Genomic DNA, 27,812 nt, shown 5'->3' with positions numbered 1-27,812 from the left:
GGGAACACAAGCAGGGGGAGTGGGAGAGGGAGAAGCAGGCTCCCTGCCAAGCAGAGAGCCCGATGTGGGGCTCGATCCCAGGACCCTGGGATCATGACCTGAGCCGAAGGCAGACGCTTAACGAATGAGCCACCCAGGCGCCCCTAAAAAATATTTTTAAAGTGCATATAAAGCACAGTGCCTCAAATATATGAAACACTCAGTGAATGGCAGTGATGATGATGATCGTGATGATGATGATGACGGTGATAACTTTAATTTTATTGTTAGTAGCTGTCTTTGTGGGGTGACCAGGTGAGAGAGTAAATGAATCAGCAAGTTGAGGCCCATTGCTGGGTGCCATAGGCTCGCAGTGAGGATGGCTCAGAGCAGGGGCCTTTGGATACAAGCCCCAGTGGTGATAACTGTCACAGGTCACCCTCACTCAGCCAACCAGGCCTGGTGGTCCCAGGCGGGGGAGGGGGGGACTCCTCTGCCTGGCGCCTCTCCCCAGCACTCTACCTCGGAGGCTTGGTTCTCTCCTCTCCCTGACCCTGCTCAGCAGAGCACAGGTGCTGCTTCCAACTTTCCTGGACTACACTGGACAAGTCCCACGGCATGGGGCTCCCTTCCATGCTCTCCAGAAGGCTGTGACCTTCAGCACGGGCGCTGGTTGGCTGGGCGTGGCATGCACGCGAATACGTGAATGTTCACACACGTACACGCACGCATGCTCACATGCCCATTCTCAAGCACATGTGCTCCCCAGCCCCGAGCTTCTGGGAGCCTCACATCCCTCCCCCCATCTCACCCCCTCCCCTTTCTCCCCCACCACAAAAGCCACAGGTAACAGCAGTCCCCAGCAACACAGAAGACACAATGCAAAACCCAGAGGCAGGCTTCGTTGCCATGCTGTTTTAAGCATCTAGCAGGATGTGAGCCCAGGTGGCTAACGGCAGGGCTGACCAAAGAAAGCTCCCTCCCTCCCCTCCGCCCTGCCCCCAACAGCGGGCTCAATGAACTTGGAAGGGGCTGGGAGGTACGCTAAGGGATTTCACATGGGGCCAAAGGGCAAAATAGCTGGACTGCGAGCCCATTCTGGCCCCGCCACATCCCAACCGAACACTGTGTGTTCTTGGAGAGGTACCCCCGGTCTGGAGCTCAGTTTTGCTATCTGTAAAATGGGGAAAACAGAGTCACACAAGTTAAACCAGCCCACATAGGTTCAAGCCCATCCGAAGATGCTGGAGGATTCGACAGCATTGTCACCGTAGCTGCACTTTGGAGAGTTAAAAGGGCTACCCACGCGCTGGGAAGTCTGGGATGGTGATTGGGCACTGCTGCTGAGGTTGTTCCCAACTTTGGGTAGGGTCATATTCCAGAATGCTCCCCACATTCCCTCCTCCCCCACGGCCAAATTCCTATGGCTGAACTCCCTGTCCTGTCCATTGGCGTGGAACCCACCCAGGGTTTAGAGGTGATGAGCTCACATGGGGGGCAGGCTGGCGTACGTGCCCCTTTCTGGCTGGCCGTCCTGGTTGCAGAAGCCTCGGCCACCTTCCCTTCCTCTCCCTCCACAGGCTCAGCAGGGAGCCTAGAGGCAGCCCTCATTCCTTCAGCCTGTGGGTGCAGCCAGGAGGGCCTTGTAGGGCCAGGGGCAAGTTGCGGTGGTCGGAAGCAGCTTCGAGGGTGTGGAAAGACCAAGTCAGGAGCCCGAGGGGGTGGGAAGAGCTCTGACTACATCCAGCAGGTGGCGATAGGGTGGGGCTCTCCGGGGTGGGGGTGGGGGGCCATGGCGCCCCTGGGGGTAGGGTACGGCCTCATACTGGTCGAGGCGGGCGGGGCAGTGGTAGGAGGCTCTGCCAGCTAACAGGTTGGGCCTCCTGGGCTCACAGGAGGAAAGGGACTAGCTGGCCCAGGGTGCGGTGTACAGGCCCAGAGGGGGCCAGCCCGGGGCCAAGAAGCCCTGTGTCCCTGGGGCTTAGTCCTGGAGAAGGAAGCGGAGGCAATGGTCTCCGGGCAATGGGCCGGCAGGGGCGGTGGGGGCGCGGGTGGTGCAGGGTGAGGGGAGCCGAGCTCGAGGGTTGGCCGGGGAGTCTGAGCGTCTAGACACTCCAGCCGAGGCCGGTAAGAGAGGCGACTGCCCACAGACAGGCCAAGGAGGCCAGACGCGGCGCCCTCGCGGGCAGGGGCTCGGTGTGCTCCCACAGCCACTCGAGCTCCTCCAGCAGCTGGCGCTGCCGCAGCTCCGGGCCCACCTTCTCGCGGATGGTCTGGTGATAGTGGTTCAGGTGCTGGAGCTGCCAAGGGAAGGAGGGGTGAGGGCCTCCCCGGCCAAGCTGCCACGAGGTGAGGTCTTGGTGCCAGCCAGTCCCCGGCGATGGTACTCCGGCTGCCGCCCTGGCGCAGGGGCCCACGGGTACCCACAGATACCCACAGCTCCCCAGCCGTCATCAGGCCACAGGCGTATGCCCTGGGGGCTTTTCAGAGGCAGCTCACCACAGTGGCCGTTTAGTGTCACAGTGACACTTCCGCGGGGTGCGTGGGGGACAGGAGCGGAATGAAGGTTGGGCAAGCATCATTATCCCCATTTTACAGAAGAAGGGACTGAGGCTTATATTAGGACTTGAGGTGGCAGAGTCCAGAGACTCAGACTCCCCAGGAGCTCACTACCTGGGGTTGGGCAGGTTGGTCTGACCAGAAAGTTCTAGAAGCTTTGGAGTCTCTGGTGAGGTCAGGGAGGGATGCCCCAGTGTGTGCCTACAAGCCAACAGCGTGGACCTTCCCAGGGGAGCGGAAGTGGCAGAGGGTCTTGGGGTAGGGGGAGCAGAGGCGAGAGAGGCCCAGGGTTGGGAAGAAGGCAGTCAGTGGTTCACGGGCCGAAAGATGGACGGTGCTGAGGGTCACTTACGTGCTCGGGAGACAGCAGGCTGACATCAATGAGGTTCCGGTCATAGGGCACCAAGGACACCACTTCAAAGGTCAGGTAGGACCCTGGGTACTGGGATGCCACAGGAAAGGCGGGAAAGCAGGACAATGAGTGAGGAGAAGGGGCCTGGCTGAAGGGCGGGAGGCAGCGCTCCACTCAGAAGCCACGGGCACAGGGAACTGGCCCTTGTCAAGGCCGAGACTCCAGGTAGGCTGAACGTCCTACAGTCCCCTTGTCCACCCCCACACCCCGGTCTGCCAGTCAGCACCTCACCTTTGGTGCTTATTAGGTCTGTATTTCTCAAAGTGCGTGTATCCATAGCACTGCGGGGGCCTTGTTAAATATGTAGATTCCCGGGTCCACCCCCCAGACCACTGGAGTGAGAACTTCTAGCACAGGGCTGGGAACACACATTTTCATAATTTTAAGATAAGTTATTAGGTTTTTATATCTATCTATCTATCTATCTATCTATCTATCTATCTATCTATCTAATCTATATCTTTATATATCTCTATCCAAATCTCTTTGTATCTCTCGATTGACCTACCCATAGAAATAAGTATAAAGAAGACAAAATAGTCCATAATTCCCGTTTCCCAGGGATCCCTTGCATGGGTGTGCTTAGAAAATTCAAACTACAAAAAGATACACAATAAAAATGGAAAGTCTCCTCCCTGCCCAGGTTCCTTCCTAAAAACATTTAAGACATATACAGTAATTAATCCATTAATTAATTATTTTAATCCACACAAAATGGATCCTACCACATGCTTTTCTGCACCTCTCTCCACCCTGTTAATAGTAAATGTAGGAGAGCGCTGCATATTAGCACAAGAATATCTACCTCACTCTTTTTTAAGGGCTGTGTAACGGTCCATAGTATGCATGATGATTTATTTAATCAGTGGGATACGTGGGCTGTTTCCACTTCTTTTTTTACTGTGACTATTGATGCTACAAAACACATCAATGTATAAAACATCTTGGTGACCTTCTAGGAGTAGATCCAGAAGACATGTATCTGGCAGAGGGATTGCTGAGACAAAAGGTATAGGCATTTTATTTTATGTTATTTTTATTTTATTTTTTAAAGATTTTATTTATTTGTGAAAGTGAGTGAGAGAGAGAAGAAGCAGGGGAAGGGGCAGAGGGAGAAGGAGAAGCAGACTCCCCACTGAGTAGGGAGCCCAGATGTGGGGCTTGGGGCTCGATCCCCAGACTCCAGGATCATGACCTGAGCGGAAGGCAGATGCTTAACCAACTGAGCCCCCCAGGTGCCCCAAGGCATTTTGAATAGATATTTTGATAGATATTGTCAAACTGCCCTCTAGAAAGATTGTATCAATTTGTGCTTCCTCCAACAGTGTGTGAGAGGGCCCATTTCCTCATAGATTCACCAGTACTGGGTATCATTAAAATCTCTCCTTGTTTGCCAATCAGATCGGTGAAACATGGTAATCTATTGTTTTGATTTGTGCTTAAGAATAAAGTTGAGCATCTTTGCATGCTTATGGATCATTTGTGTTGATCTTAGAGAGTTGCCTCTTCATGTCCTTTGCCTGTTTTTTTCTGTTTTCCCTATTTTTGTCTTATTGATTTGTAAAAAGCTCATGGGGCAAAAGAAGGAAATGCATGCTTTCCCTGTTGCATGTGCTCTATTTGTCATACATCTTTTGACTTTCTTTATGGTATTGTTTCCATATAGACAGGTTTTTTTTTAAGATTTTACTTATTTGAGAGAGAGAGAGAGAGCACAAGAGCATGAGCAGGGGGAGGGGCAGGGGAGAAGCAGACTCCCCGCTGAGCAGGGAGCCCAATGCGGGGCTTGATCTCAGGACCCTGGGACCATGACCTGAGCTGAAGGCAGACAGTTAACTGACTGAGCCACCCAGGTGTCCCTCCATATAGACAGTTTTACATTTAATTTATCAATCTTTTTCTTCACAGCTTCTGGGTCTTGCATAGAAAGGCTCATTTCCACCCTGGGATTATAAATGAATTTATATAGATTTTCTTCCAGATCTTTTATGGTTTTACCTTTAAATCTTGATCCATTCAGAATTTTATTTTGGGGTAACAGTAAGGTTCTTCACTTTAATAGCCCCCCAAATGATTAGCCATTTACCCCCCCATTTATTAAATCTCTCTTGTCTTTACTGTTTTGAAACACCAGCTTTATTATAAATTAAATTCCCATTTTGTTTATAGAAATTAGAGGGGCGCCTGGGTGGCTCAGTCGGTTAAGCATTGCACTCTTGATTTGGGCTCAGGTCATGATCTCAGGGTCGTGAGATTGCCCACGTCAGGTTCTACCCCCAGCATGGAGCCTGCTTAAGATTCTCTCTCTCTCCCTCCCTCTGCCCCCCCCCCAAGAAAATAATAAATTAGAGGGTGTATTTCTGGATTAGCTGTTCTATTCCACTGTTACATCTATCTCTCCCATCTCTGGTGCCATACTGTTTTGTTACAGTAGCTTCATCATATGTGCTAATATCTGAAAAGGCTAGTTTCCCTTATTGCTCTTCTTTTCCAGAATTTTCCTAGCTACCTAGCTATTTTTGCCTGTTTATTTCTACAAACTTTACTACCATTTTGTGAAGTTACAAAAGCATCCAGTTAGCACTGAAATTGAGGTTGTCTTGAATTTATAGATAAATTTTCAGAGAAATGACATCTCCATAATATTGAGGCTTCTTTGCAGAAAGCACCATTTACTTAAATCTTTTTTTATGTCCCTCAGTAGAGATTTTCTCCATATAAGTCTTTTTAAGTTTTTATGTAGGTATTTTATCCTGTTGGTTGCTATTATAGGGAATCTTCATATCTAATAAGCTCCCCTGGTGATTATTATGGGCATCAAAGACCAATGATTTAGAGCAGGGATACTGATTCATTTGGTCTAGAGTGGGACCTGGGCATTGGCATTAAAACCAAAAAGCTCTTCTGATGATGCTGATACTCTAATGTGCAAACAGGCTTGAGAAACTCTGAGTTATGGAATTTTTCTGGAGCAGAGGAAAACTCCAAATCAATTCACGTCTGCCTATTAAATGCCCTTCTCCTTGGACCTTCCTCATACCCCATACAGCCCAAAGTCACCGCCATGCTGTCTACAGCTCTAGCCTGTCCCAGCAGCACTTTACCTTGGTCTTTGCTTCTACCACAAGGGCCACATCTTCAAGACGTATCCCGAATTCTCCTTCCTGATAGTAACCAGGTTCTAGGAGACACAGAGATGCTGGTGGTATTAAGCAGGAGGAGGACCCAAGCCCGTTGTTTCCTGTACCAGTCGAGGAGTGGCTGGAGGCCCGGCTGCCTGGCTGCCCCAGGCTTGGGCAGACCCACCACTGACCATGGGGGAGGCCAGGGCTTGTGGCCCAGCAGGGAAGACATAAAGGCTCACTTGGATCCTGGAGGCACTCCCATCTCCTGGTGTGCTACTATCTTGTTACCCCAGTGTTTGACTGGAGACTCCAGAGTTTGGATGTACAGCCAGGAACCAACTCCCACAGGCAAAATGAGGGTTTGAGCCGAAGGGTTTTAGGATTAGGGTGGGACAATGCATTTGGGGCTGGGAGTGCTGGAGCCCAGGGGGCCTGTGCCTGGCATGCTCCCTGAAGGCTGGTGCTCCCTAGACTGCAGTCCTGGGTTGGTCTTAGGGTGGGGAGGGGAGTAGAAGAGCCCAAGAGCCATACCGATGGAAGTGAACATGCCCTTGGCCATGGGGATATTGCCAGACTGGAATCCCACTGGCCCTGGAAAAAGAGATGTAGGCATGGTGTCAACTCTCCCATACTCACCAGCTTGGAAACTAGCAGGCTCTGGGGAGGGGCAGGTAACTGGGGGAACCCTGGGGCATCTCTAGCAGCACTTGTCCACCACATCATTGTCTACCTGGGGCTGGTATGGAGACCCGATTGGCTCTGCTTTTGTCTATGCCAGCCAACCGCTAGGCCTTGACCTGCCACTCTTCCCTCTGAGGCCCTCCCTGATGCCAAGCAGGCAGCAGGAAGGGCCAGGTGCTACCATTTCTCACTTACCTTGTGGAGCATCACCTCCCACAAGCTGGGTAACCCTGGGTGGGTCACTTTATCTCTGTGGGTCTTAGTCATTTCCATACCTGTGAAATGCTCTACCTCCTTTGTAAGAGGGGGGACCCCAGGGAAGTGTAGAAGAGACACCTACACTCGTGCACACCCAGGAAGTTGCCAATGCCATGGCCTGTCCCGTGACCATAATTGAGCCCAACATCCCACAAGGCTCTGCGGGCAAAGATCTCCATCATTCTCCCTGGAAGAGAGATGGGCCTAATCAGTCGGCTGGACCCCAGACAGTCTGCTTTGCCCCTTCCTGCTCTCTTGTTCCAGAGCCAACTACCAAGATGGTACCTGTGGAGAGTCGCTCCTGAGAGGCAGGTTAGCAAGCACTTTTTCTAGCACATTCTACATCGTACCTACATTACCTGCACTGATGACTCTACTATAGTTTCTCCCCATCTATCAGGATACCTGCTTCCCCCAGAAATCCTCCCATGACTGCTATAACCCACAGTGACCCCCCCCTCCCCAGTGAGCTATAGTATTAGATTAGGAGGCAGGAGGCCTGGGTTCAAGGCTTGGCTCTCCCAGTGACCCCTCTGTGTGACCTTGGACAAGTTGCTTTCACTCTCTGGGCTGGATTTTCTCATCTATATAATGGATGGGATGATGATATAATCCCTGCCCCACTAGCCTCCCAGGGTGGCTGTCTGGGTCCAGTGAAATCAGGGCCTGAGTCTCTGGGTCCAGCCTGGCTTCTAAAACCCACCTGATGTACTAGCAGGAAAGACGAGTCTGGACAGATCGATATTTCCTATCAACACGCGGGTATATGCCTCCTGATGGGGAGAGGGAGAGGTAACATGCTGCGTAAGAGGAGGATCTTGGGAGTTTCCAGCTCCCAGGCCTACAGGGGGGCTGTGTTGGGGGGGAGGTGCATGGTCATGTGTGGTCATCCAGGTTCTGGAAAGTGGTCAGAGGCAGCTGAGGGGTACCTGTTGAAAGCTGGAGTTTGGTCCATGTGATTCTCTTTGGCTGGTCCACAAGGGATGCTTATATATGGTGGTGGGCTGAGGCCTGACAGAAGGGAGTTGGGAGGCAAACTCCCTGAGCTAGAATCCTGACTTGGCCACTCACAAACTCTGAGACCTTGGGTAAGCAACTTTAACCGCTCTGTGCCTCAGTTTCCTCATTTGTACCAGCTCATAAGGCTGTTGGGAGGAGTAGGTAGATTCATGCACATAAGGTGCTTCAAACAGAGTAAATGTTCAAATAGAGGTCAGCGCCCTTATTACTGTTACGATCATCCTTCCGTTTTCTTAAGGCCTTATGTTTGGGTTGGGGCCTCATAATCTGGCAGGTCAGCCTTGCTTACTTGGGCTGGTTCACCTTGTGGATAAAGGGAGGGAGGTGGGCTGACAGCGACCTCTTCACTCCTTGTGGCAATGTGGTCAGTCCCTTTCATCACACACACACACACACACACACACACACACACACACACACACACACACAGAGGCTTGTCATCCTGTGCAGGACAGCCTGGAGACTCAACCCGCTAAATTGTGAGCTCCTTGAGGCCTGGCCAGCTTTTGTTTTTTCTCTCTTTCCAGCACCACGTCTGAGCCACAGTCTGCTTGCTGAATGCACAAATGCGGCCCCCTGCTCCTCACCCACCCAGAGGCCCCTGGTGCACACAGAGGATGTCCCAGCCTCAGCGCCAGGTGGACCAGCCCTCGCTGCTTTCTGAAAACCTCCAGCATCTTTCCACCTCCATGTCTGAGCCTGCCTGTGCTGTTTCTCTCTGCCCGGAACGCCTGTTTCCCTCCTTCCTGCTGCGCACAGGGCTAGGTACGCAGACAGCAGCGGTATTTGTTCACTGATTTACTGAAATGGGATGATGAAGAGCTTCAGCTGAGCCCTGCTGGAGGGCTGAAAGATCTCTGGGGAAGTAGCCAGGAGCATTGGGTTTTCTGGTTCTAACTTGCTGTGTGACTCCGGGCAAACTACTTAACCTCTCTGGGCCTCCGTTTTAGCCTCTGTAAAATGAAAGGCTCTTGCTGGAGTGATTGCTTGGATGTCCCTTGGCTAAAGGTGGGTAGGGGAATTCTGGGTCCAATGCTTACCCTTTGGAAAGCAGAGGGGGTACCCCAGTGGACTGTTCTGGTGATGTCTGTGGTTCCATCCCTGCGGGCAAGGAAAATCAACATATACAGCTCTGCTGAATACTTGGGGGTTGGGATTGTGGCTGTGTGCTTCCCGTGTGCTTTCCACTGGGGTTCGAGTGGCAGGAGTGGGGTGGGGGTGAGGTGGGTTAGGGGTAAAGGAAGAACATAGATGCTACCATCAAGTTCCCATCTTCCGCATCTGTGCATAAAGGGACTCTGCAAAGCTATTAAGTTCAAAATCGCTGTATTGTCTGACAATCCTGATCCCCCACATGCATACTCCACCCCCATACCACTTATTTTGGCTGTTTTATAAATCTGAGTTTCTTGGGTCAGCCTGGCTTTCAAAGCAGTTTCTTCCAGTCTTTCAGGGAGGCAGGAGGGAGGGGAACGTCCCATTTTTACCAGTGGAGAAACTGAGGTTCAGAGAGATCATCACACTCTTACACATTCATATATTTACCATTTCTAGAACACTTTTGCAGCTCCCTGGGAAGGGTAGCAGAAGAGGCCACATTATCCTCATTTCCCAGATGAGGCAATTGAGGCCATGAGCCATCTCCCTTTCTGAGCCTCAGTGAAGCCAGGCCTGGAGCAAACAATGACTCTCCCCACAGTCCTCTCCTTGTAAACATGGATCTGACCCAAGGACTTGCTCAGAGTCCTAGGGAACTGAAGCCAGAAGCCAGAAAGTGTGACTCCCAACCACCAGCGGCAGCTGTGGCCCCAGATGGCCCCTGTGGCCACCACCAGGGAGGGGGAGGGGAGAAATGGTCCCAGGGCCCTGGGGATTCCTCCCTGGGAACAGGTCACAGGGCGTGGCAGACTTCTTAAAGAAGGAGAGAAGAGGAAGTGAGGTGACCATTTCCCCGGCCTCACCCTGCTCAGAGCGTGCCCCAATCCAGCAGTGCCCCACAAATCCACTTCCTCTTTGCACACTGGCCATCTCAAGTACGCAGTACACACAACGCCAGACTGCAGAGGCTGCTAGGCTGAGCTCTTGCGTTAGCTCCCAGAGCTGTGCTCCGAACAAGCGAAGAGCCGGTGTCATTAGCACATTGACCATCTCCGCGGGATAGAGAAGGGGAACCGGTTTGAAAGGACTCCTTGCTCCTCCATCAGTTCAGCACACCCCTTCCTCCCCCCACCAGCCCCGCCCAAGCTTTCCGCAGTCCACTTGCTTCCTAGCTGAGAAGGGGAAAAAGAGAATCTACTGGCTCATCTCATCTCAACTTCTGTGTGAACCATTGGTCACACATTTGGAAAAATTGGGGTTAGCCTATTCTGCATGGCTGTCCTGTCTAGGTGTTCAGACCGTGCACTGTACAAGGGTAGCACAGGCACTTCGTGGTTATATAGGAATGCCAATGAGGGCACACGGGTGCACACATAGATCGTGGGGTCTCGGAGCAGGGGGAGAGGGCCCTCCTACATAACCCGGCATGGTCACGCACACACTCACGCATATCTACTCACAGACGCGCGCCCGTGCGGCTAGGTGTGTCCTGTTCCGGCTGGGCTCCAGGCATCCCCTGAGACTGCTTGCTGCTCTCAGAGGCCTGATCTTGCCCCCCCCCCCCCCCAAGCCGACGTGGTCACCTGGTCTGTGCGGTGCGAGGAGAATGCCTGCTGCTGGTGGTGTGGGGACCATGTCCGGGGTGCGTGTGAGTAGGTGGGAATGTGCATGCGGCCCCTGTGGGGCCAGGCAGGGCTGCTAAGCATGGCCGCTCGGACTGTGTCATGATATGCGGGCTCCAAGAACATTTTACTTGAGCAAGGAGAGGTGTTTCCTGATTCACACAGAGCTGCTGCACGGGCAGCCCCACCGTTTTGGCTTCCGTGTGTTTCCCACTGCGCAGGGGTCCCCGGGTGCGCAAATGGGGACAATGCTCAGGCTCATTCCACCAGGGCTCTCCGTTCTCAGACAGAGGATTCACACCCAGGAAGGGGAGCTGCGCCGGCTCTTGGGAAGCCCCGGATGTCTGAGCTGAGGTAGTTGGCCAGGGCAGGGTGGGGAATACATACCAGTATTGCCCCCCAGAATCCAGCAGGTACATCTCATCTGAAGACAGCTTCTGGTGCTGCTCCTTGGTCGGACTAGGAAGGGGAGAGCCACTGAGAAGGGGGCAGCCTAAGCCTGCACTGTGCAGGGTAGGGGGCCCTGAGTGGAAGCAGGGGAACCCCTCATCCCTTATTTCCCTAAGGGCCCTGGGGGAGTACTCGGTTGATGCCGCAAACGTACTTAGTGCACAACTGTTGATCTGGTACCTCACCGAGCAAGGATCCCAGGAAGGGGAGAAAGGAAGGAGCCCGGAATGCGGGAGCCTGGAGAGCCTCAGAGAGCATCCAAGGCTGCCATCTCCCCCTACGTAAGGAGCCGCAGGCCTGCAGAGGCTCGGGGGCTTGTAGGGGGCTGTGTGGTAAAGCTGGGAAGGAGCTGGGCCTGGACCCAGATGCTCAATCCAGTGCTCTCTCTCTAACTTTCTGTGGCCCCTGAGAGCAGAGGGCCCTGAGAAGCCAAGACACAGGAAGGGGAAGGGGGGTCCTCGAGGGTGGGGCTGGAGAGCAAGAGTTGGTAGGGCCAAGGAGTTCCTCCCCTGCTACTCTCTAGGAGGCAAAACGGGCTGGGCCAACACAGCTGTAGGCTTGGGAGACTCTAGGTGAGGGAATTCTGGGAGAGGCCAGGCTGGCCCATGGAGGGCATCTGATCTCCTCCTGCTGTGTTTGTGCCAGGCTGAGGCATTCTGGTCAGCTTGGGTCCCCAACTTCCATCAGGCAGGCCTGCAGGTGTTTGTTTTCTATGGAGCCAAACATCTGGTTAGCCCACCTCTGGGCCCACCTCTGGGCCCACCTTCGTTGGCCCAGGCTGAGTAAACAGGCCTTTCTCCCTGTGTATTCGAGAGCTTTAAGAATTAGCTAATATAAATAACTCACAGGAAGCCAAGGAAAACCAACAGCAGCCCTGCCTCCCTTCCAGATCCCTCAGCCCTGTGTGCTCACAAAGTCTCAGCCTTTTGTGGTAGAAAACTGCTTGGGCCTTTTCATTTCCAGAAGACTCCTGATCCCTGACTGAGCTCTACTGCCCACCAGTAGCCCCCACAGTACTGAAGGCGTCAGACCTTACATGTGGACTTGGGTCCCCGAGCATTCCCTCCTTCACACCCCCCTACCCCCCTGCACATACCCCAGGATCCCGCCCCACAGGGCCCTAGAAGATTCCTTCTCCTGAAGTACCTGTAGTGGGCCAAGGCAGCGTTCAGGCCACTAGCAGAGATGGTTTCGAAACTGGGTCCTGAAGAGAATGCTTCCTCTCTAGAAAGTACAAGGCAGGAACGGTCAACAGATGGGGTCAGAAGCTAGGCTGGGCCCAGGATATCGAACCAGGGCAAACGAAGGTCATGGCTGCCTCTACCTCAGCCAGACTCTGTTTGGCGCTCCCAGCGCCACCTCCCGGTGCCATCTTCCCAGGCTCCAGTCTGTCGGTGACGGAGCCTTCAAGGTCAGAGAAGGAGGGACTGTAGACACCAATTATCCCCCTCCACCTCCATTTCTCAGATGGGGAAGCCAAGGCCCATTGTCCCACAGCAAGTTCGTGGTAAAGCCAGAGTAAAGAAACCTAACTCCTCGTGTCTGAAAGCTTCCCCAGCCCCAGAGCAGCATCCTGCGCCTCAAACCTACACTATGCTTATGGCCTGGGCCAAGCGTGCCCTCCGGGAACGTCCCTCCCCAACTTGGTATTTTCAAGTGGTCCAGGAGCCCCACTTGGCCTGACCCAGCCTCCACGCAACGCCCCCCCACCCGAGAGAGGGTCTGTGCCTGAAGCAGACACTAGGGGGCACTGATGGGTTGTGGCCCTTTTAGTTGTCCCGCTTTCAGCAGGGGGCCGGGGACTGTCGCGGAACACGCGCTGTCCAGCTGCCCTACTACCCAAGGACCTATTACTCCTTGTTCCAGAGAGCCCCACCCCCCGCGCCCCGCAATACAAGGAGGTGGTTCTTCACCCGCGGAACTGGTCCAGCAGCTCTGCCCCTGAGAACTCATCCACCGTGCCCTTGGGCACGTTCTTCTCCAGCCAGACCAAGTAGCGGATCACAGCCACCGCGTCCCGTACCTGAGCAGGCGAGCAGGGCAGAGGGGCGGGCTGAGTGCTCGCAGCCGGGGCTCCGGGATCAAGGGGATCAGCTGGCTGCCCCGGGAGCTGAGCTCCACACACTTGAGGGTGTCCCCGACTGTTTGATGATGTTAAGGGATTCTTGGGCAAGTTTATATATATGATCATAGTGTGGTTAGGTTTTGAAGAGTTCTTATCTTTCAGAGATACTTACTGAAGTGCTATCTTTTAGAGATGCTAAAGTGTCGACAGAAGAAACCTTCTGATACCTGGGATTTGCTTTAAAACCATCCAGCGACAGAGGCTGGGCGTGTAGGCAAGGAATGTGGCCTTACGTGGGCCAACCGGCCACAAGCCGCAAAGCGAGTGAGGGGGCGGGCGATCATTAGGCTGGTTTCTCTACTTTCGTATATGTTTACACTTTTCTATAAGAAAAAGTTTGGTAAAGTGAGGCGATTTCTTCTCGTTTCAACAGGAATATCCAAAAGAGCAAGCCATCCTCTTGCCAGGGTGGGGAAATCAGGACAGCAAACACTTACTTAACACTTGGAATGTGCCAGGCAGTGATCAAAGCAATATGTATATATATATATATATATATATATATATATATATATATATATATATAAAATTCAATATGATTATACTTACATAAGTATATAATTCTGTTTATATGTATATAGTTATATATTTATAAACTCATTATATACTTATATAGGTACATATTTCTATTTATATGTATATAGTTATTATATGTATTAAAATATTAATATTACTTATATATTTTATAGATATTATATATTATATAACATGTATGTTTATCTATCAATTTAATCCTCACCACAACCCTACACTGTAGATTCCCGTTACGATACTCATTTCGCAGATGAAGTAACTGAGGCCCAGGGAGGTGAAGCAACTTGCCCAAAGCCACCCAGCTGGGAGGTGGGTAGAGGAGCTGGGATTCGAATTCAGACACTCTAGCTTTGGGGCCCAGGCTCTAGACCACGGTACCAGGCTAGGAATAAGGAGGTGAAGCCCAGGTGGGTGCTCAGGAGTCTGGCTGGTGTCCACTTCTCTGTTTCATAGAGCTTCTTCGGGTTTCTTGGCAGGGTCTCCTTTCTAACTCATCAGACCAGGAGTTCCCAACAGGCTAGGCCGCCTGCCCATGACTTACATGGCTGGCCCTGAGGAGGGCCTGCTCCTTGCTGTTTTTCACCGCCTTGGTCACCATCACTGGGGAGTAGGTGTCTCCTATGAGTTTCTCCTGTCATGGGCAGAGAGGAGGAGGTCGGGGAGCATCTCCAGGACACAGTGGGGTTTGAAAAGGATTGGCCGGAAGGCCCAGCTAAGGCGAGGCTTACCATTCCCTACAGTGGCAATGACCTTTCCTTCCTGTGCTTTCTGGCTGCCTAGGTCTCTCCCTGTCTCTGTGTCCAGCTGAATCTTACCTCCCTCCCTCCCTCCCTGCCCCTGGATCCCAGCAGCGCTCTGGGATGGATCAGAGCCTAGCTCCTGCCACTCAGTGGGCTATTCTAACAACGTGAGTTTCCTACACATACCATATCATAAGAGAGAACATTTATGGAGCGCCTGCTGTGTGCCAGGCACCGGGCTTCACATGCACCATCTCCTCTAATCTCTTCAGAGCAACTCCTCTGACGTCAGGGCTCGTACTGCCATTTTGCAGGTGAGGAAACAGAGGTCCAGACTAGCTAAGTCACTTGTCCAAGGTCATGACGCAGTCAGTTCAGGGCAGAACCAGGCCTCAGTCTCAGGTTTGGCGACCTCAGAGCCTCTGCCCTACAGGCTGTACTCCGTCTAGTCTCCTTGACAACCTCTGAGCTTTCTGTGGATAGACACCTGCTTCCTCTTTTTCCATCTCTTCCCAGGGAGGCCTAGAAGGGGTCTGACCAACTGCCTGAATGGCCGAGGGGCTGTGGCCCCACTTTAGGTTGAGACTTACCAAGGCTGGAGTGGGGGCGGGGGGTGATGCCTGGCCCAGGCGGGGGCCTGGCAAACCTACCGTAGGTATCACTTCGTAGAGCCCGTATGTAGTATAGCTGGTCCCGATCCAGATCTTCACGTCTCCGGAGGCGTAGGTCTGGACATTGCTGCGGGCCTGGCTGTAATCTTCGAGTTGCACACACATGGAGCCCGTGCAGCTGGAGTTCAGGTACTTCCGGGTCTCAGAGTCAAGGCAACTCTTGTTTACAAATAACCTGGGTGGGGAGGAGAGACCAGGGGGGCTCCTGAGGGTCTCTCAGGACGGTGCAAAGGACAAGGATCCCTTCGTTCTTGGAGGTCAGAGGAACCCCACCAAAGAGCCAAGCAGACCAGATTTGGAGTGGGTGGGAACAGAGGTCAAGGGGTCAGGAAAAGCCGACTGGAAGCTTCCCTGCTTGGGGGCAGGCGGCAGGCAGCAGGCTCCTGGGAGGGCTGCATGTTAGGGCAGGGTAAGCGGTGGGGCAGGTGAGGGGCGGAAGTTGGGGGAAGTCCCGGAGAGCAAGCCGAGGAAGAGCCGTACCTGATAGAGGAGTCCGTGAGCAGTGTGTAGGAATAGAAGAAGGGGTTATAAGGGATGTCACTGCCACGGAGGTTGAAGAGCCCTGGGGAAGAGAATTGATGGGCATTTTTTGAGGCTGATCTGCCTGAGGCAAGTCCATGTCCCACCTTTGGCCCACCGTTTGCTCTGGCCCCCCAAAGATTCCCAGCAGTAAGCCTGCACATCTGCCTCTGAATGTTTCTCAGGTATTTTTTTTGGCGGGGGGAGGTCTCTGAGGCGCTGATGAGAGTTACAGACCCTTCCTCCCAGAAAAATGAAGATACCCAGCCAGCAGTCAGCATAGTTTCAGTGGGTTCCCAGCAAATCTGAAGCCCAGAGCTGGGGTCAGGTCAGAAGCCCTGAGCCACACTGCGACAGAATCGGGCGGCACTGGCTGCTAAAGCTGGGGGTATGAACGCCCCGGGCTGGTGGCCAGGCTGATGGCAGGTGTCAGCTGGGCCCCTTTCCCTTCGTGAGACAGCTTTTGCTGCTGTGGTCAGCTTGCTCCGGGCCTCCTGGTTTTCTTATTCCACAGACGTGATCTCCTGCCTCCTAGCTTTCTCAGTTCCCACAGGCCATGGCCACGGAGCGAAGCCGGGGTATATGGTGACTGGGGGCGGAGTCCTGGGCTGCAGGGCCCAGGAGGCATGGGGTTTGGGGGGACCCAGGTGCCCATCCCGTGTCCACGAGTCCATACTCACAGGCTGTCTCATCGAGTGCCGACAGAAGGACGGCAGTTGGGCCCTTGCGATGCTTCTGCATCTGGCTGCGGACACCAGCTACCTTCTCCTGCCAGGGGCTCCCTGGAAGCAAAAGAGCCCAAAGAAAGCATAAGCAACGTACTTTCCCTTTGGCGCGCTGTTCCTGAGAGGGCTTCCTTAGGGCAACCGTTTTCCATGTCTTTCAAAGCAACAGAAAACTTCCTCCAAACAAACTCTCACTGTGTAGCTGTTAAGGACATGGACTCTCTGGACCGACTGTCTGCGTTCCAGTTCTGGCCCTGCCATTACTAGCTGTGCGACCTTGGACAAATTACTTAACCTCTCTGTGTCTTATTTTGCATGCCCGTAAAATGAGGATGGATCGTCATATGATAGTATCTGGTCAATAGGGTTGTTATGGGGATCAAATGCATTAGTATTTGTAATGCACACAGAACGGTGTCTTGGTGTATGGTAAGCCCGGTGTAACTTTCTGATCAATAAATAAGCATGCAGAACAGAGATCAAGAGAGCAGCCTTAGTTGAAGGGCGAAGGGATCAGGCTAGGTCATGTTCAAGCCTCTTTTCTGAAATAACCTGGTGCCTAATTAGCCACGGGTCCTTGAACATGGTTTTAATCCCTCTTTGACCCATTTTATAGATATTAAGACTTCGGGAAGGAAAAGTGACTCATCTAGGTTTTCGTAGCTAGCAAGGGGTAGAGCTGAGATTTCCACGCAGGTCTGTTTGACTACATGGCCCACCCTCTTACTCTATATGGACTCTGGACTCCCTTGCTAACACAGTCAGTCCCCAGACTTGTCCTGAAACTCTGTGTCACAGAGCTGTCCTTTCTAGGATGCTTGTACCCTGGTTCTAGTTTTCATCTTTTATTCCTACTCTCCGCAATGCAGATGAAGAGTCTGCCCCTAGGCAGGGCTCAGAATTTGCTGGCAGAAGGTCATAAACATTAAGGGCCCCAGTTGGGCTCAGAGATTAGGCATAAGTAACTTAACGCCATTTAAAAAAGCTTTATGCAAACAGGGAAAAACTACTCAACCAGAGCCAGAGCTTCGGGTATGATACTTTTTAAGGATTATTTTATTTTATTGTGGTAAAATACACATACAGTAAAATTTTATCATTTTAGCCATTTTAAAGTGGCTAAAATTCATTCAGTGGCTTTAAGAACATTCACACGATTGTGCAACCACCATCACTATCTAATTCCAGAACATTTTCATCATCCAGAAGGGAAACCTTTTTTTTTTTAAAGATTTTATTTATTTATTCATGAGAGACAGAGAGAGAGAGAGAGGCAGAGGGAGAAGCAGGCTCCCAAGGAGCAGGGAGCCCGATGCGGGACTCGATCCCAGGACCCTGGGATCATGACCTGAGCCGAAGGCAGACGCTTAACCATCTGAGCCACCCAGGCACCCCAGAAGGGAAACCTTGCAGCCAGAAGCAGTCACTCCCCATTCCCCTCCCCGCTCAGCCCCTGGAAACCATTCATCAGCTTTCCGTCTCTATGGATTTGCCTATACTGGATATTTCATACAAATGGAATCATACACTATGGGGGCTTCTTTGGATTCTTTTGCTTAGAATCCTGTTATCAAGTTTCATGAATCTGCGACAACAAATGAAAGCCAATTTAAATTGCCTGATGCATACAGGTATCTTTGAATAATTAATTAACTTTTCACATTCTTCTCTTTGCCCTTTGCCCCCTTTAAAGCCTATCAGTTGCTGGAGAGAAAGTCTCGCCTGTCTCTGTAAGCTTATAGACTCAAGAACTCTATGCTTGGGCTTCCAGGCCCAGTTCCGGCTCTGGATGGCTTTTCCTTGAAGACTAGCAGCCTATGAAGGCGCAGCATTCCCTCACTTGTGGGCAGTGACAAATCCCATATGAATTCTCCCTCAGTCCCTGGAAGGTTTCCCCCCTTTATCCCCTCCCCTTCCCGACATAACTTCGCCCTTTATCTGAAAGGGATGAGTTTTATTTATGATTACACAGTCTTGGATAGCAAGTTTCTTTAAAAACTTCTTCGAGATGCAGAATGATTCTGCAAGTTCTATCAGAACGGATAAAGAAAATTGGGCACAATTTTAGCTTGTTTCATCATCCTTGCTTTTTTGAAATTTCCCTCCTGCTTTCTTGACTCCTTTTCAAACAAGAAATGTGCACGGACCTGTGTGCGGAAAGGGGCCTCTCGGATTGCCCAATATTCCTAGGAATCCATGTCCGTTGGCTCTTTCGGAATTCCTGGGGAGGTAGCGGGTGGTGGTGGCCAGGATGGTGATTCATCATCAGTAGCCTGGTCCTGGTCAGGATTTTAGTTACTACTTACCAGAATCATAGAGCATGCTGTTCTTTTATGACGTTAATTAGATGGTATCAACGACGTCAAGATGAAGATTATCGATGTTAGAATTTGGGGGGGTCAGTTAACTTCCGTTTGTGGTCTGGCCAAAACCTGAACCCTAATTTGTGCCATGGATTGACCCTGAGCTTAGTGGTATACTTCCTTTGTCAGCCGACCCACCTGACCCTAGTCATCTTACTACAGGAGGGCCGGAAGTCAAGGTTTGAATGAATCAATACAAACCGGTCTCCACTACCAGACAAGCAACTCGTACCATGTTTTTTTTCTCTCTCTTCAAAGGGGTAGGGTTTTGTTTGTTGTTTTTTTTAATCTTGCTCCGACTCCCTTGTTTCTTCCCTTCCTGCTCCCTCTTGCTTCAAATCCTAACACTATCTATTCCAGCATTTTCTAAATATGGTCTGAGGACCTTTCGATTCAGACTCTTTGAGATGAGGGGGCCCAGACGTCTGCTTTTTAAATAAGCATCCCAGGGCGCCTGGGTGGCTCAGATGGTTGGGCGTCTGCCTTCGGCTCAGGTCATGATCCCAGGGTCCTGGGATCGAGCCCCGCATCGGGCTCCCTGCTCCTTGGGAGCCTGCTTCTCCCTCTGCCTCTCTCTCTCTCTCTCTCTGTCTCTCATGAATAAATAAATAAAATTAAAAAATAAATAAATAAATAAATAAATAAATAAATAAGCATCCCAGGCAATTCGGGTGCACAGGAAGGTTTGAGAGGCGCTGCTCGGGTAATTCCCAGGACAACATTTTCAGCCAAGGAGCAGCAGTGGGGACCTGTGTTGCTTCAAGCTGGGAAGAAGGAGCTTAGGGAAGCACCTGTGAATGCGTCCTGCAGGGCATAAATGGGCTGGCTTGGAACCAGAGGCTTCTGTGACCCCCACGCCAGGTCCACAAGGTTGGCTGTGATGGGCACCAGTTGTATGTTAGAGTTTTTGAGGGCCATGTCATAACTCTCCCAGGAACCTGCAGAGACAGGAAGCCGTCACTCATCCCCTGCCTATTTACACCTCAGGAAAAACTGTGACTCCAGCAAAATTAGTCCTTGTCTGCTCTGCCTTCCACTCCACTCCTGCTACCTCAGCGGCCCAGAGCAGGCCCAAGCAGGCTGGTCCTCCTGGGGTGTGGCCTCCCAGCCGCCTCTCATTGCCTGGGGCCCACCCCAACACTGCCCCCAGCCAACTGGCTAGTCCTATCTTTTCAAGTGCCAATGGCCGTGGGGCCCTCTTCTCAGGACTATCCATTTTAACCGAGCATCAGTGCCACGACTCAAAGGAATGGCGATGTTCACGTCATCAGAAAGGCTGGCAAAGAAGCCAGTTCTGAAGGGGGAGCCTTTAGGTACATATTCATGAAGACTCCACCCTTGGAGGCAGGCTGGCCAGCTGGCTGGGACCCCAGAGCTCAGGGAGCTGTATTCCTAGGGTGGGGAGGGGACCATGCTCCTTTGCTCAGAAACCCACTGAACTCCTTTGACCTTCCAAGCTGCCTTCCAGAAGAGGGCTCCCAAATGATTCCAGTGCCATAATTGGTAGAGCTCCAGAGCACAGAGGACGGTTCTGGGTTCAAGAACATCCTGGCCTATTGTCTGCTAGATCTTAACGATTCCCCAAGTCTTCTAGGTTGGGTCTTAGTACTCATGACTTTAAAAAAAAAAAATCTGCATTCATTCTTTTAAATGTATTTTCATTTCACAATCCATGAACAAATTTTTGTTGCAAAATATTCGGCAACTACAGCTTCAGACACTCTATCCTTAGAGTCATCCTGTCCCTCCTTCTACCGAGGTATGCTTCTTTACATCCCAGAGGGGCTGAGTCACCCTTGTTGGTGTGGGCAAATGCAGGAATGAGGAAAGAACATACCAATGGAGAAGAGAAAGGGGTCGAAGCCCACACTCCCTCCGGCAGGAACCTCAGTGAGGAGCCAGGTGGTGATGGAAGCTATGTCAACTGAGAGGAAGACAGGAAAGAACGTAGAGTCACCTCCAGAGCCAGCCCCAGGCCTTCCAGTCAGATTTCTGTCTATGACAGTCCTACCATATCTGTCCGTGATGTTAGCCTCAAAGGTTAGGGATGGCTTCAGATTTCCAGAGTCTCCCATAGAGGCCCATCATGGCTTTGCATGCATCCTCTTACCTGTGCCTTCTTGAACCTAGTCCAGGTTTCAGAGTTTGGGGGACATGCGACCCTTCTACCTTCTTTATGTAGCTCCCAGTTGCAGTCCATCTGCCGCTCAGCCTGGGTCCAGTAACGACTGTCGGTCCAGAGACCTGCCTTCCCCATGGTCACCACTGCAGTTCCTGGGGCAGAACAGAGAAACTTGGAGGTGAGGATGAAGGTGGGGAAGGTGGTAATGCATGGGCAATATGGTGCTGGCTCTGAGAATGTCACAAGGGGCCTCTGGAAAGAACTTCTCTCCTCCGTTGCAAAGAAGTGAGGCAGGTGACATTAAGGGGAGCCCTGGGGGAAGCCAGCCTGGGCATCTCTGCTTTGTGTTGAGGGCCTCTCCTAAGGAGGGACGAGTGGGGTCCGCTTCTGGCAGTCCCAAAGAGTCAATGCTGCATGCAGGTGCTCCCAGGAAAGATGGTGTGGTAGCTAGTATGAAGACTCGGTGGCTGATAGGGCCACTAAGCCAGGGGCCTAGCTGAAGACAGGCAGAGGAGCCAAACCCAGGGATTTTGGCAAGGATGGGTAAGGCAAGGGAACGTGAAGCCCAGGGGAAGAATGTTTAAGGATCAGCAAGGGAAGCTTGGATTTCATTCAAGGGGCCGGGATCAGGCTGGAAGGCTCCTTCAGAAACTGGGACCCCATAAAGGGCCTCTGTGTTTGCGTCTCATTTGGCTACGGGAGGTGTCCCCAAGTGAGCCATGTGTGAAGGGAATCAGCGGGCCCCTAGTGGCTGGATGTGGACATAGCATCTGTTCCAGAAATGGCGCCCAGGGTGTGCTAAGCTAGGCCTGGCTGCCGCAGGGACAGTAAGCGCAGGAACAAAGCCGGGAGGGCCATCTGCCTCGTGCAGAAGTGTGACTGGCGGGCTATGATGTGTGCCCTGGCAACCCTTTTCAGAGTGGTGGAGGGCAGGCAGAGCCTCTGGACACTAGGTCCTGGCGTCCTGGCTTCTGAGAACCGGCCACATCAGAGCCTCTGTGACCACGTCTGGGTCTACCCACAGAAGCAAGAAGGGCTGGGAAATGGCTCTCACCTGCAGACCCTGTAAAGCCCGTAATCCACGCACGCCTCTTGTCGCGATTGCCAATGTACTCACTCTAGGAAATCAATAACACCATCGTTAGCTGTTTTCATGGCGTTAGACCCCCCCCCCCCGCACCCCATGGAAGACTCCCCCAACCACATCCCAGTTCTTTCTGTCTGGTTGAATCCAAGCCCAGGCACACTGGGCACCTCTTCCAGGAAGTCCTCTGTCACTTCTGGACCTCAGATCTCCCCTTCCTTTGGACAGCTGTATTTCTCGGAGTCTAAATCCCATAGTCCAGCACTGGGCAGAACAGCCAAAGAATCTCATCTCCCTGGCCAGAACGCAAATTCTGTGCAGTCTGAGATCATGTCTTCTGGTTCTTCTGGGTTCTCCCCTCCAGCTGTCCCGCCCCTCCCCAGTACAGTACACTGGGTACATCATCAAGAACTTCTACAGAGGGCTTCACACATTATTGTATTTTGATCATCATCATCCTTCGAGACAGATTTCAATATTTCCATTTTGCAGAAGAGGAAACTGAGGCTCAGAGACGTTGAGACAGGTGGGAAACAGAGAAGTTTCCCGAGGTGGGACAACAAACTCTAACAATCTTATTAACACTGACAATGCCTTCTCTTCCCAACAGGCTAGTGCTGGGAAGGTGGATGGGATGGAGGTGGGACCAGTGGTGGGGAAAGGGTGGGTTGGGTGCGCAGGGGCACTGCTTGGGGGAAAGCAGTTCTTACTCAGACAATCTTGTTTCCTGCCTGCCCCCCTCCCCCAACCTACACCTCAAACTCGTGTAGCCCGGGCCTCTGGATCATTCCAATGCTCCATCCATCAGGTTATGGGAAGGTTCGAATTCCTCCAGTCCAATTCCTAGCCCACACTCTAACCTCCTAGGGCCAGAGTACCCTAAACATTCATTCTGGATCTGCCATCTAAGAATTGATCAAAATCGATTCTGAACTTGTTGGCAGTTTCATTGCCCGAAGTCAAGGAGATTTGGCAGTGTCTTCTCTCCCACGTAAAGGAATACATTCTCTCAGCTGCCTTAAAACTCCCATGTCCAAGCCACCTCCTTCCTTCCCTTTGCCTTTTGAATCCTTTCTCTGCCTTCATCTTCTGAGACTTAAGGGCCTCTGGTTTGTGACCTGTTCTCATTGGTGGTCGACCCAGGATAGCAGAGGGCAAGGGTGGGGGAGGAGCTGTCCCTCACCATGTGGGCATCCGTTTCGGGGATGATGTAGGCAGAAAGATTCTGGATGTGCATCTGCTGGCGGAGGGCTGTGAGCTGCGCCGTGGTATTGACCGCAGTAACTGGAAGGTACTGACAGGTGACAGGAAGACACCAAGACACACACTGTTTAGAGAGAATCATGCCCAGGCCCCAGCGTGTGGAGGGGCTGCCACCTTCTCCTTAGGCAGGTGCTGGGGGTAGGTAGGCTGGGCCAGCCTGGAGGGGAACGGGGCGGCAGCTGATGTTACGGGTTAGTCTAGATTAAGGGGCCTGGGCTGAGCGGAGATGGAGGTGTTGAAGAACTTGGAGAGGAACTCCTTGTGACAAAAAAGGGACCTGAGTCTGGGATGGGGGCATGGCTGAGAACTGTGGGAAGCCGAGCCCTGGCACTGGGCCAGGTTAGAGGGACGGTCTTTCTCGGGATACCTTGGAGGCAGAGGTGCCAATTTAGTAAATCAAAATGCAGGATATCCATCCGGTCGCATTTGAATTTCAGATAAGCAACATACAATGTTTTAGAATAAGTATGTCCCATGTGCTATTTGGGGCATACTTAAACTAAAACACATATTCATTATTTGAAATTCAGATGTAACTGGGCTCCCTGTATTTCATCTGGCAATCCTACGTTGGGGACTTTTTCGAGTTTCCACTCACTGGTCCCAAATGGCAGAGGGGAGTGAATGAGTACCCCCAGGAGTTTGGGACATTATCCAGAAAGATCCCCCTCTAAGCCAGACATTTCTTTAAAGGCTGGTTTATCTTTAAAATGAAAAATGTGTGGGGCGCCTGGGTGGTTCCGTCGTTAAGTCGTTAAGCGTCTGCCTTTGGCTCGGGTTATGATCCCGGGGTCCTGGGATGGAGCCCGGCATTGGGCTCCCTGCTCAGCGGGAAGTCTGCTTCTCCCTCTCCCGCCCCCGCCCCCGCTTGTGTTCCCTCTCTTGTTGTGTCTCTCTGTCAAATAAAGAAATAAAATCTGAAAAAAAATTTAAAAATTATTTTTTAAAATTTATTTTTTAGAATTTATTTTTAAATTTTTAAATTTTTTAAAAATTTTAAAATTTTTAAAAATTTAATTAATTAAAAAAAGAAAAGTGTGGGTTTTTTGTTTTGTTTTACCTTCTGCTCAATGGCATAGCCATGTTTGTTTTCATATAAAAGCCTACCCACCTGCCTGTCCCAGTGGTCTCATAAAGTTGACGCTGCAAGCAGATGTACCCCATTCGGCCTGAGGCTTAGGGGACTGCTGGCAGCCCACCAGCTTTCACCTCTGGCCTGCCCCAGCCTGAGGAAGCTCTTTCGCCCTAATCTGGTTGTGGAAAGAATCTTCTGGTCTCCAGGTAGGAAGCTGCTGACCTTTCAGCTCCAATATGCTTGGCCTTCTCCCCAGTCACACCCTAGGCCTCGCTCTCCTCCTTTCCACCGGCTTTTCTAGTTCTCGGTCTTCCTCCCTCCTCCCTTCTGTGCCTCCCTCTGCGCCGTTCCTTTAGAACTTTTGTTTTCTTTCCTCCCATCCTCCTGCTTGCCTCTGCCTAGCCTCCGCCAAAGGCGAGTTAGGGGCCTCCACCCTCCTTCCCGCCCTCCCCCCACAGTGGGGCGGCCCAGGCCAGGAGGGAAGTAAATAACCTGCTGAGGGATAGGTGGGTGGGTAGGAGGGAGGGATGGGGGATGTCAGACACCTGAGAATGTGCTGCTCGCCCTGAGGGATGTTAATCAGAAACAGGGGCCCCAGAGTCCGGAAGTCAGGAGAAAGGCTCTTAGAGGGAAAGGCCAGCAACTGAGCCAATGGGCGTTGGGAGGAGATGGGAGCTGAGGGGCGGGGCCGGGCCGGGGCGGGGCGGGGCCTTACCGGAGGGCTGAGGGAACAGTTTCTCACATCCTCTCCTCTCCGGTCCACTTGTTTTGGGTGGCCCCAGGCACCCAAAGCTAGAAACCGGGGGAAAAAATTCAGGGTCACTTGGGAGACCAGTTAGCTTCTAGAGAGCACAGGGACTTGGTCTCCTAAATCGCACTCCCCGTCCCCACCGGGCCTCCATCCTTTTAAACAAGCAGTGCTGTCCAACTCGAGGATAAAAATAATCACATTTCATAGGAAATTAGGCGGAATGGGTTGGCACCCTGGGTCACAATCAAGGAAACCTGTTTCATCGACAAGTGATTGCCACTTTTGCAGGGATTTTAGTGCTCATTAAATCAATTTTTCCCTTCTAATCTAATTGGGTCTTTTCGGGGTTTACCGAACTGTTGTGTGTAAATTAAATTGTTGTAATCAAATTTTCTTTGAAATGCTCTAGAGGATCTCGCTAAATAATCACCCCACCTTCATTTTACCCTTCTATAAATCTAATTTTATATATATTGGGTTTACTTAAATTCAAGGCCCACTTGTGCCATTTATTACAATCCAAATCTCTGGCTCTCATTCCAGGCCCATTTTAAATACAGAAAACAGTTGATCCCAGTCTGACACCGTCGCCTGGTGGAGAAAGGTAGGTTAGCATTTAAAGATCTTCTACTATGTGCCAGAGCTCGGTAATTTATCTATAGTATCTTATTCTATACTTGCAACAAGCCCGTGAGGTGGGTATTACCGTCTGTTTTCTATAGAGGAGGAGGCTAAAGCCCAGATAGGTTTGGTAACTCATCCAAGTTTTGCCACAGTGAGTCAGTGGTAAAGCAGGGATTTGAACCCGGGCCATCTGAGTACAAAAAGTCAACCCTTCCACAGAAAGGACAGAGTATATGAAGACTTAGTTTCCAATTTGGGCTCTGCCCCCAATTCGGTGTGACCCAAGGAGAGTCACCCAGCATTCACTGGCAAACGTTTCCTGAGTATCTACTGTGTGTCAGACACTGGGCTAAGTCCTACAGGCTCGGGGCCTTCCAGCCCCAGAAGTCCTGTGGTCTCTGCTAGTCCTTCCCTCCAGCCCCCGCCTCTGGGGGGGATCTCCTCAGAGCGTAATGGGGGCCTGGGTATGGGGAGACACTGTACTTTTACCTTCTGAGTGGGCTGAGCTACGGAGAGGAGGGTGGCTAGCATCTAACACCATAAATACCCTGCCCGGCTGTCTTGGTCTCATAAACTCAGCGGGGAGATGAGACCCATACTGTTGATCTAAGAAAATGATCCCGTTTCTGTAGGAACAGATCGTTGGCAAAATGGTGATGCTGAGATGCCAACACGAGAAGCAAGACTCCGCCAACCTGTGTCCCTCGGGACACCCAGATTGCTGTTCTCTGAGGCCGGGGCTGTGGCTCCCAAGGGCAGGCTGTGCAGCTGAATCTCTCTGTGCTCTCTGACACAGGGCCTGGCATTGGGGAGGTGCTCAGGAATTGGGTGCTGACTGAATGAGCTGGGTCCTGCTGACGGAGAAGGAAGGGAAGGGAGGCCTCCCTAAGGCTGGGGGTGGAGTGGGTGTGGAGGGCACTGAGCTGGGCATCTCGTTGTGACCAAAGAGGAAAACAGGGCACCAGAGGAGTTAGGCTCCTTCGAGCCTCTTCTTTACTTGGATTTGACTTGGTCCATGTCCATCCTGTCCTTGCTGGGCCTGCGTCACCCAGTCCTCAATAAGAATCTTGCTAAGCCAGTTTAGAGACAATCCCCCACCCTTAATATCTGATCACCTTTGCTATCTGATCAAATTCCTCATCCTTCACCCTTCGTATCTGTTCACCCTGGCCTGCCTCCAGCAAGAATCCTATTAAGCTGGCTTAGTGAGAACCCCCCCACCCCTGATGTCTCCTCTTAGTAATTTTCCATCCACTGTCCCCCTCCCTCTGTTCATTGGCTGTAAGTCCTCAGCCATCTATGCTGTGTTCAGAGTTGAGCCCGATCTTTCTCCCCTATTGCAGTGCCCTTATTGCAATAGTTTTGAATAAAGTCTTCCTTACTCTTAACAAGTACCAGAATCATCTTTTCTTTAACAGGTGGGAATGCAAAGATGCAAAGCCAGACTTGACCTGAGTCTGGAGGGCCCCAAGGACTGGCCCCGGGGTTCCTCTTTCTCAAGACAGAGGAGGACCAAGAGAGAAAGAGAGAACCTGGGCCCCAGCCCTTCCTCCAACCCTTTCTGAGCCCAGAGGGGAGAGGCCAGAGCTGCTCTCCAGCTGGACCTGCCCTCCCGGCGTGGGAGGGAGGGACCAGGATGCACATACCACAGAGGAGGACAAGCCAGGGGCAGCAGCCCCAGTGAGCCCGGGCCATGGGATCTCCAGATGCTGGTGCTGGGTGGATGGAGGGACGGGGGAAAAGGGGCAGGGCTGTTTCCCTGGCCTCTTCCTCCAGGCCTTCCCAGGGCAGGAGCAGCCAGGGGGCTGGGGCTGGCGATGGGGAGGAGGCGTCCGGCCAGGGGATGGAGAGTCCCGCTCTGGTCTCCTGTATCTGAAGGCTCCGGGGAGTGGGCATCGGGAGTCCGGGAGTCCGGGTGGGTGGGGAAGCTCGCGCTCTCCGAGCCCGCCCTGTGCGAAGTCCAAAGATCCCCAGGGCAGAAGAGCAGCCGCTGGTCTCCATCAGCCTGCTCC

General features: G+C 52.1%; 1 protein-coding gene across 1 annotated transcript; it reads right to left on the bottom strand.

Annotated features, from left to right (window-relative positions):
* Positions 1-826: 826 nt before the first annotated feature.
* Positions 827-27,791, bottom strand: XPNPEP2 (X-prolyl aminopeptidase 2). Its single transcript, XM_045867554.1, has 21 exons — positions 27,447-27,791; positions 25,141-25,217; positions 23,271-23,381; positions 22,058-22,121; positions 21,051-21,155; positions 20,719-20,805; positions 19,673-19,819; positions 16,474-16,575; positions 15,755-15,836; positions 15,254-15,449; positions 14,405-14,494; positions 13,118-13,227; positions 12,351-12,428; positions 11,142-11,213; positions 9,075-9,135; positions 7,718-7,787; positions 7,097-7,201; positions 6,607-6,666; positions 6,055-6,131; positions 2,891-2,980; positions 827-2,279 (listed from the first exon to the last, which is right to left on the bottom strand). Exons 1-21 carry the CDS (start codon positions 27,694-27,696, stop codon positions 2,085-2,087), a joined length of 2,229 nt encoding a protein of 742 aa, XP_045723510.1. The 5' UTR covers positions 27,697-27,791; the 3' UTR covers positions 827-2,084.
* Between the last annotated feature and the right edge of the window lie 21 nt (positions 27,792-27,812).

The sequence above is a fragment of the Mirounga angustirostris genome, unplaced genomic scaffold (genome assembly GCF_029215605.1).
Source record: "Mirounga angustirostris isolate CCGP_5_RB_7025 unplaced genomic scaffold, mMirAng1.0.hap1 SCAF_11, whole genome shotgun sequence".
NCBI classification, from domain to species: Eukaryota; Metazoa; Chordata; class Mammalia; order Carnivora; family Phocidae; genus Mirounga; species Mirounga angustirostris.
This window is presented reverse-complemented; position numbering and strand designations above follow the sequence as displayed.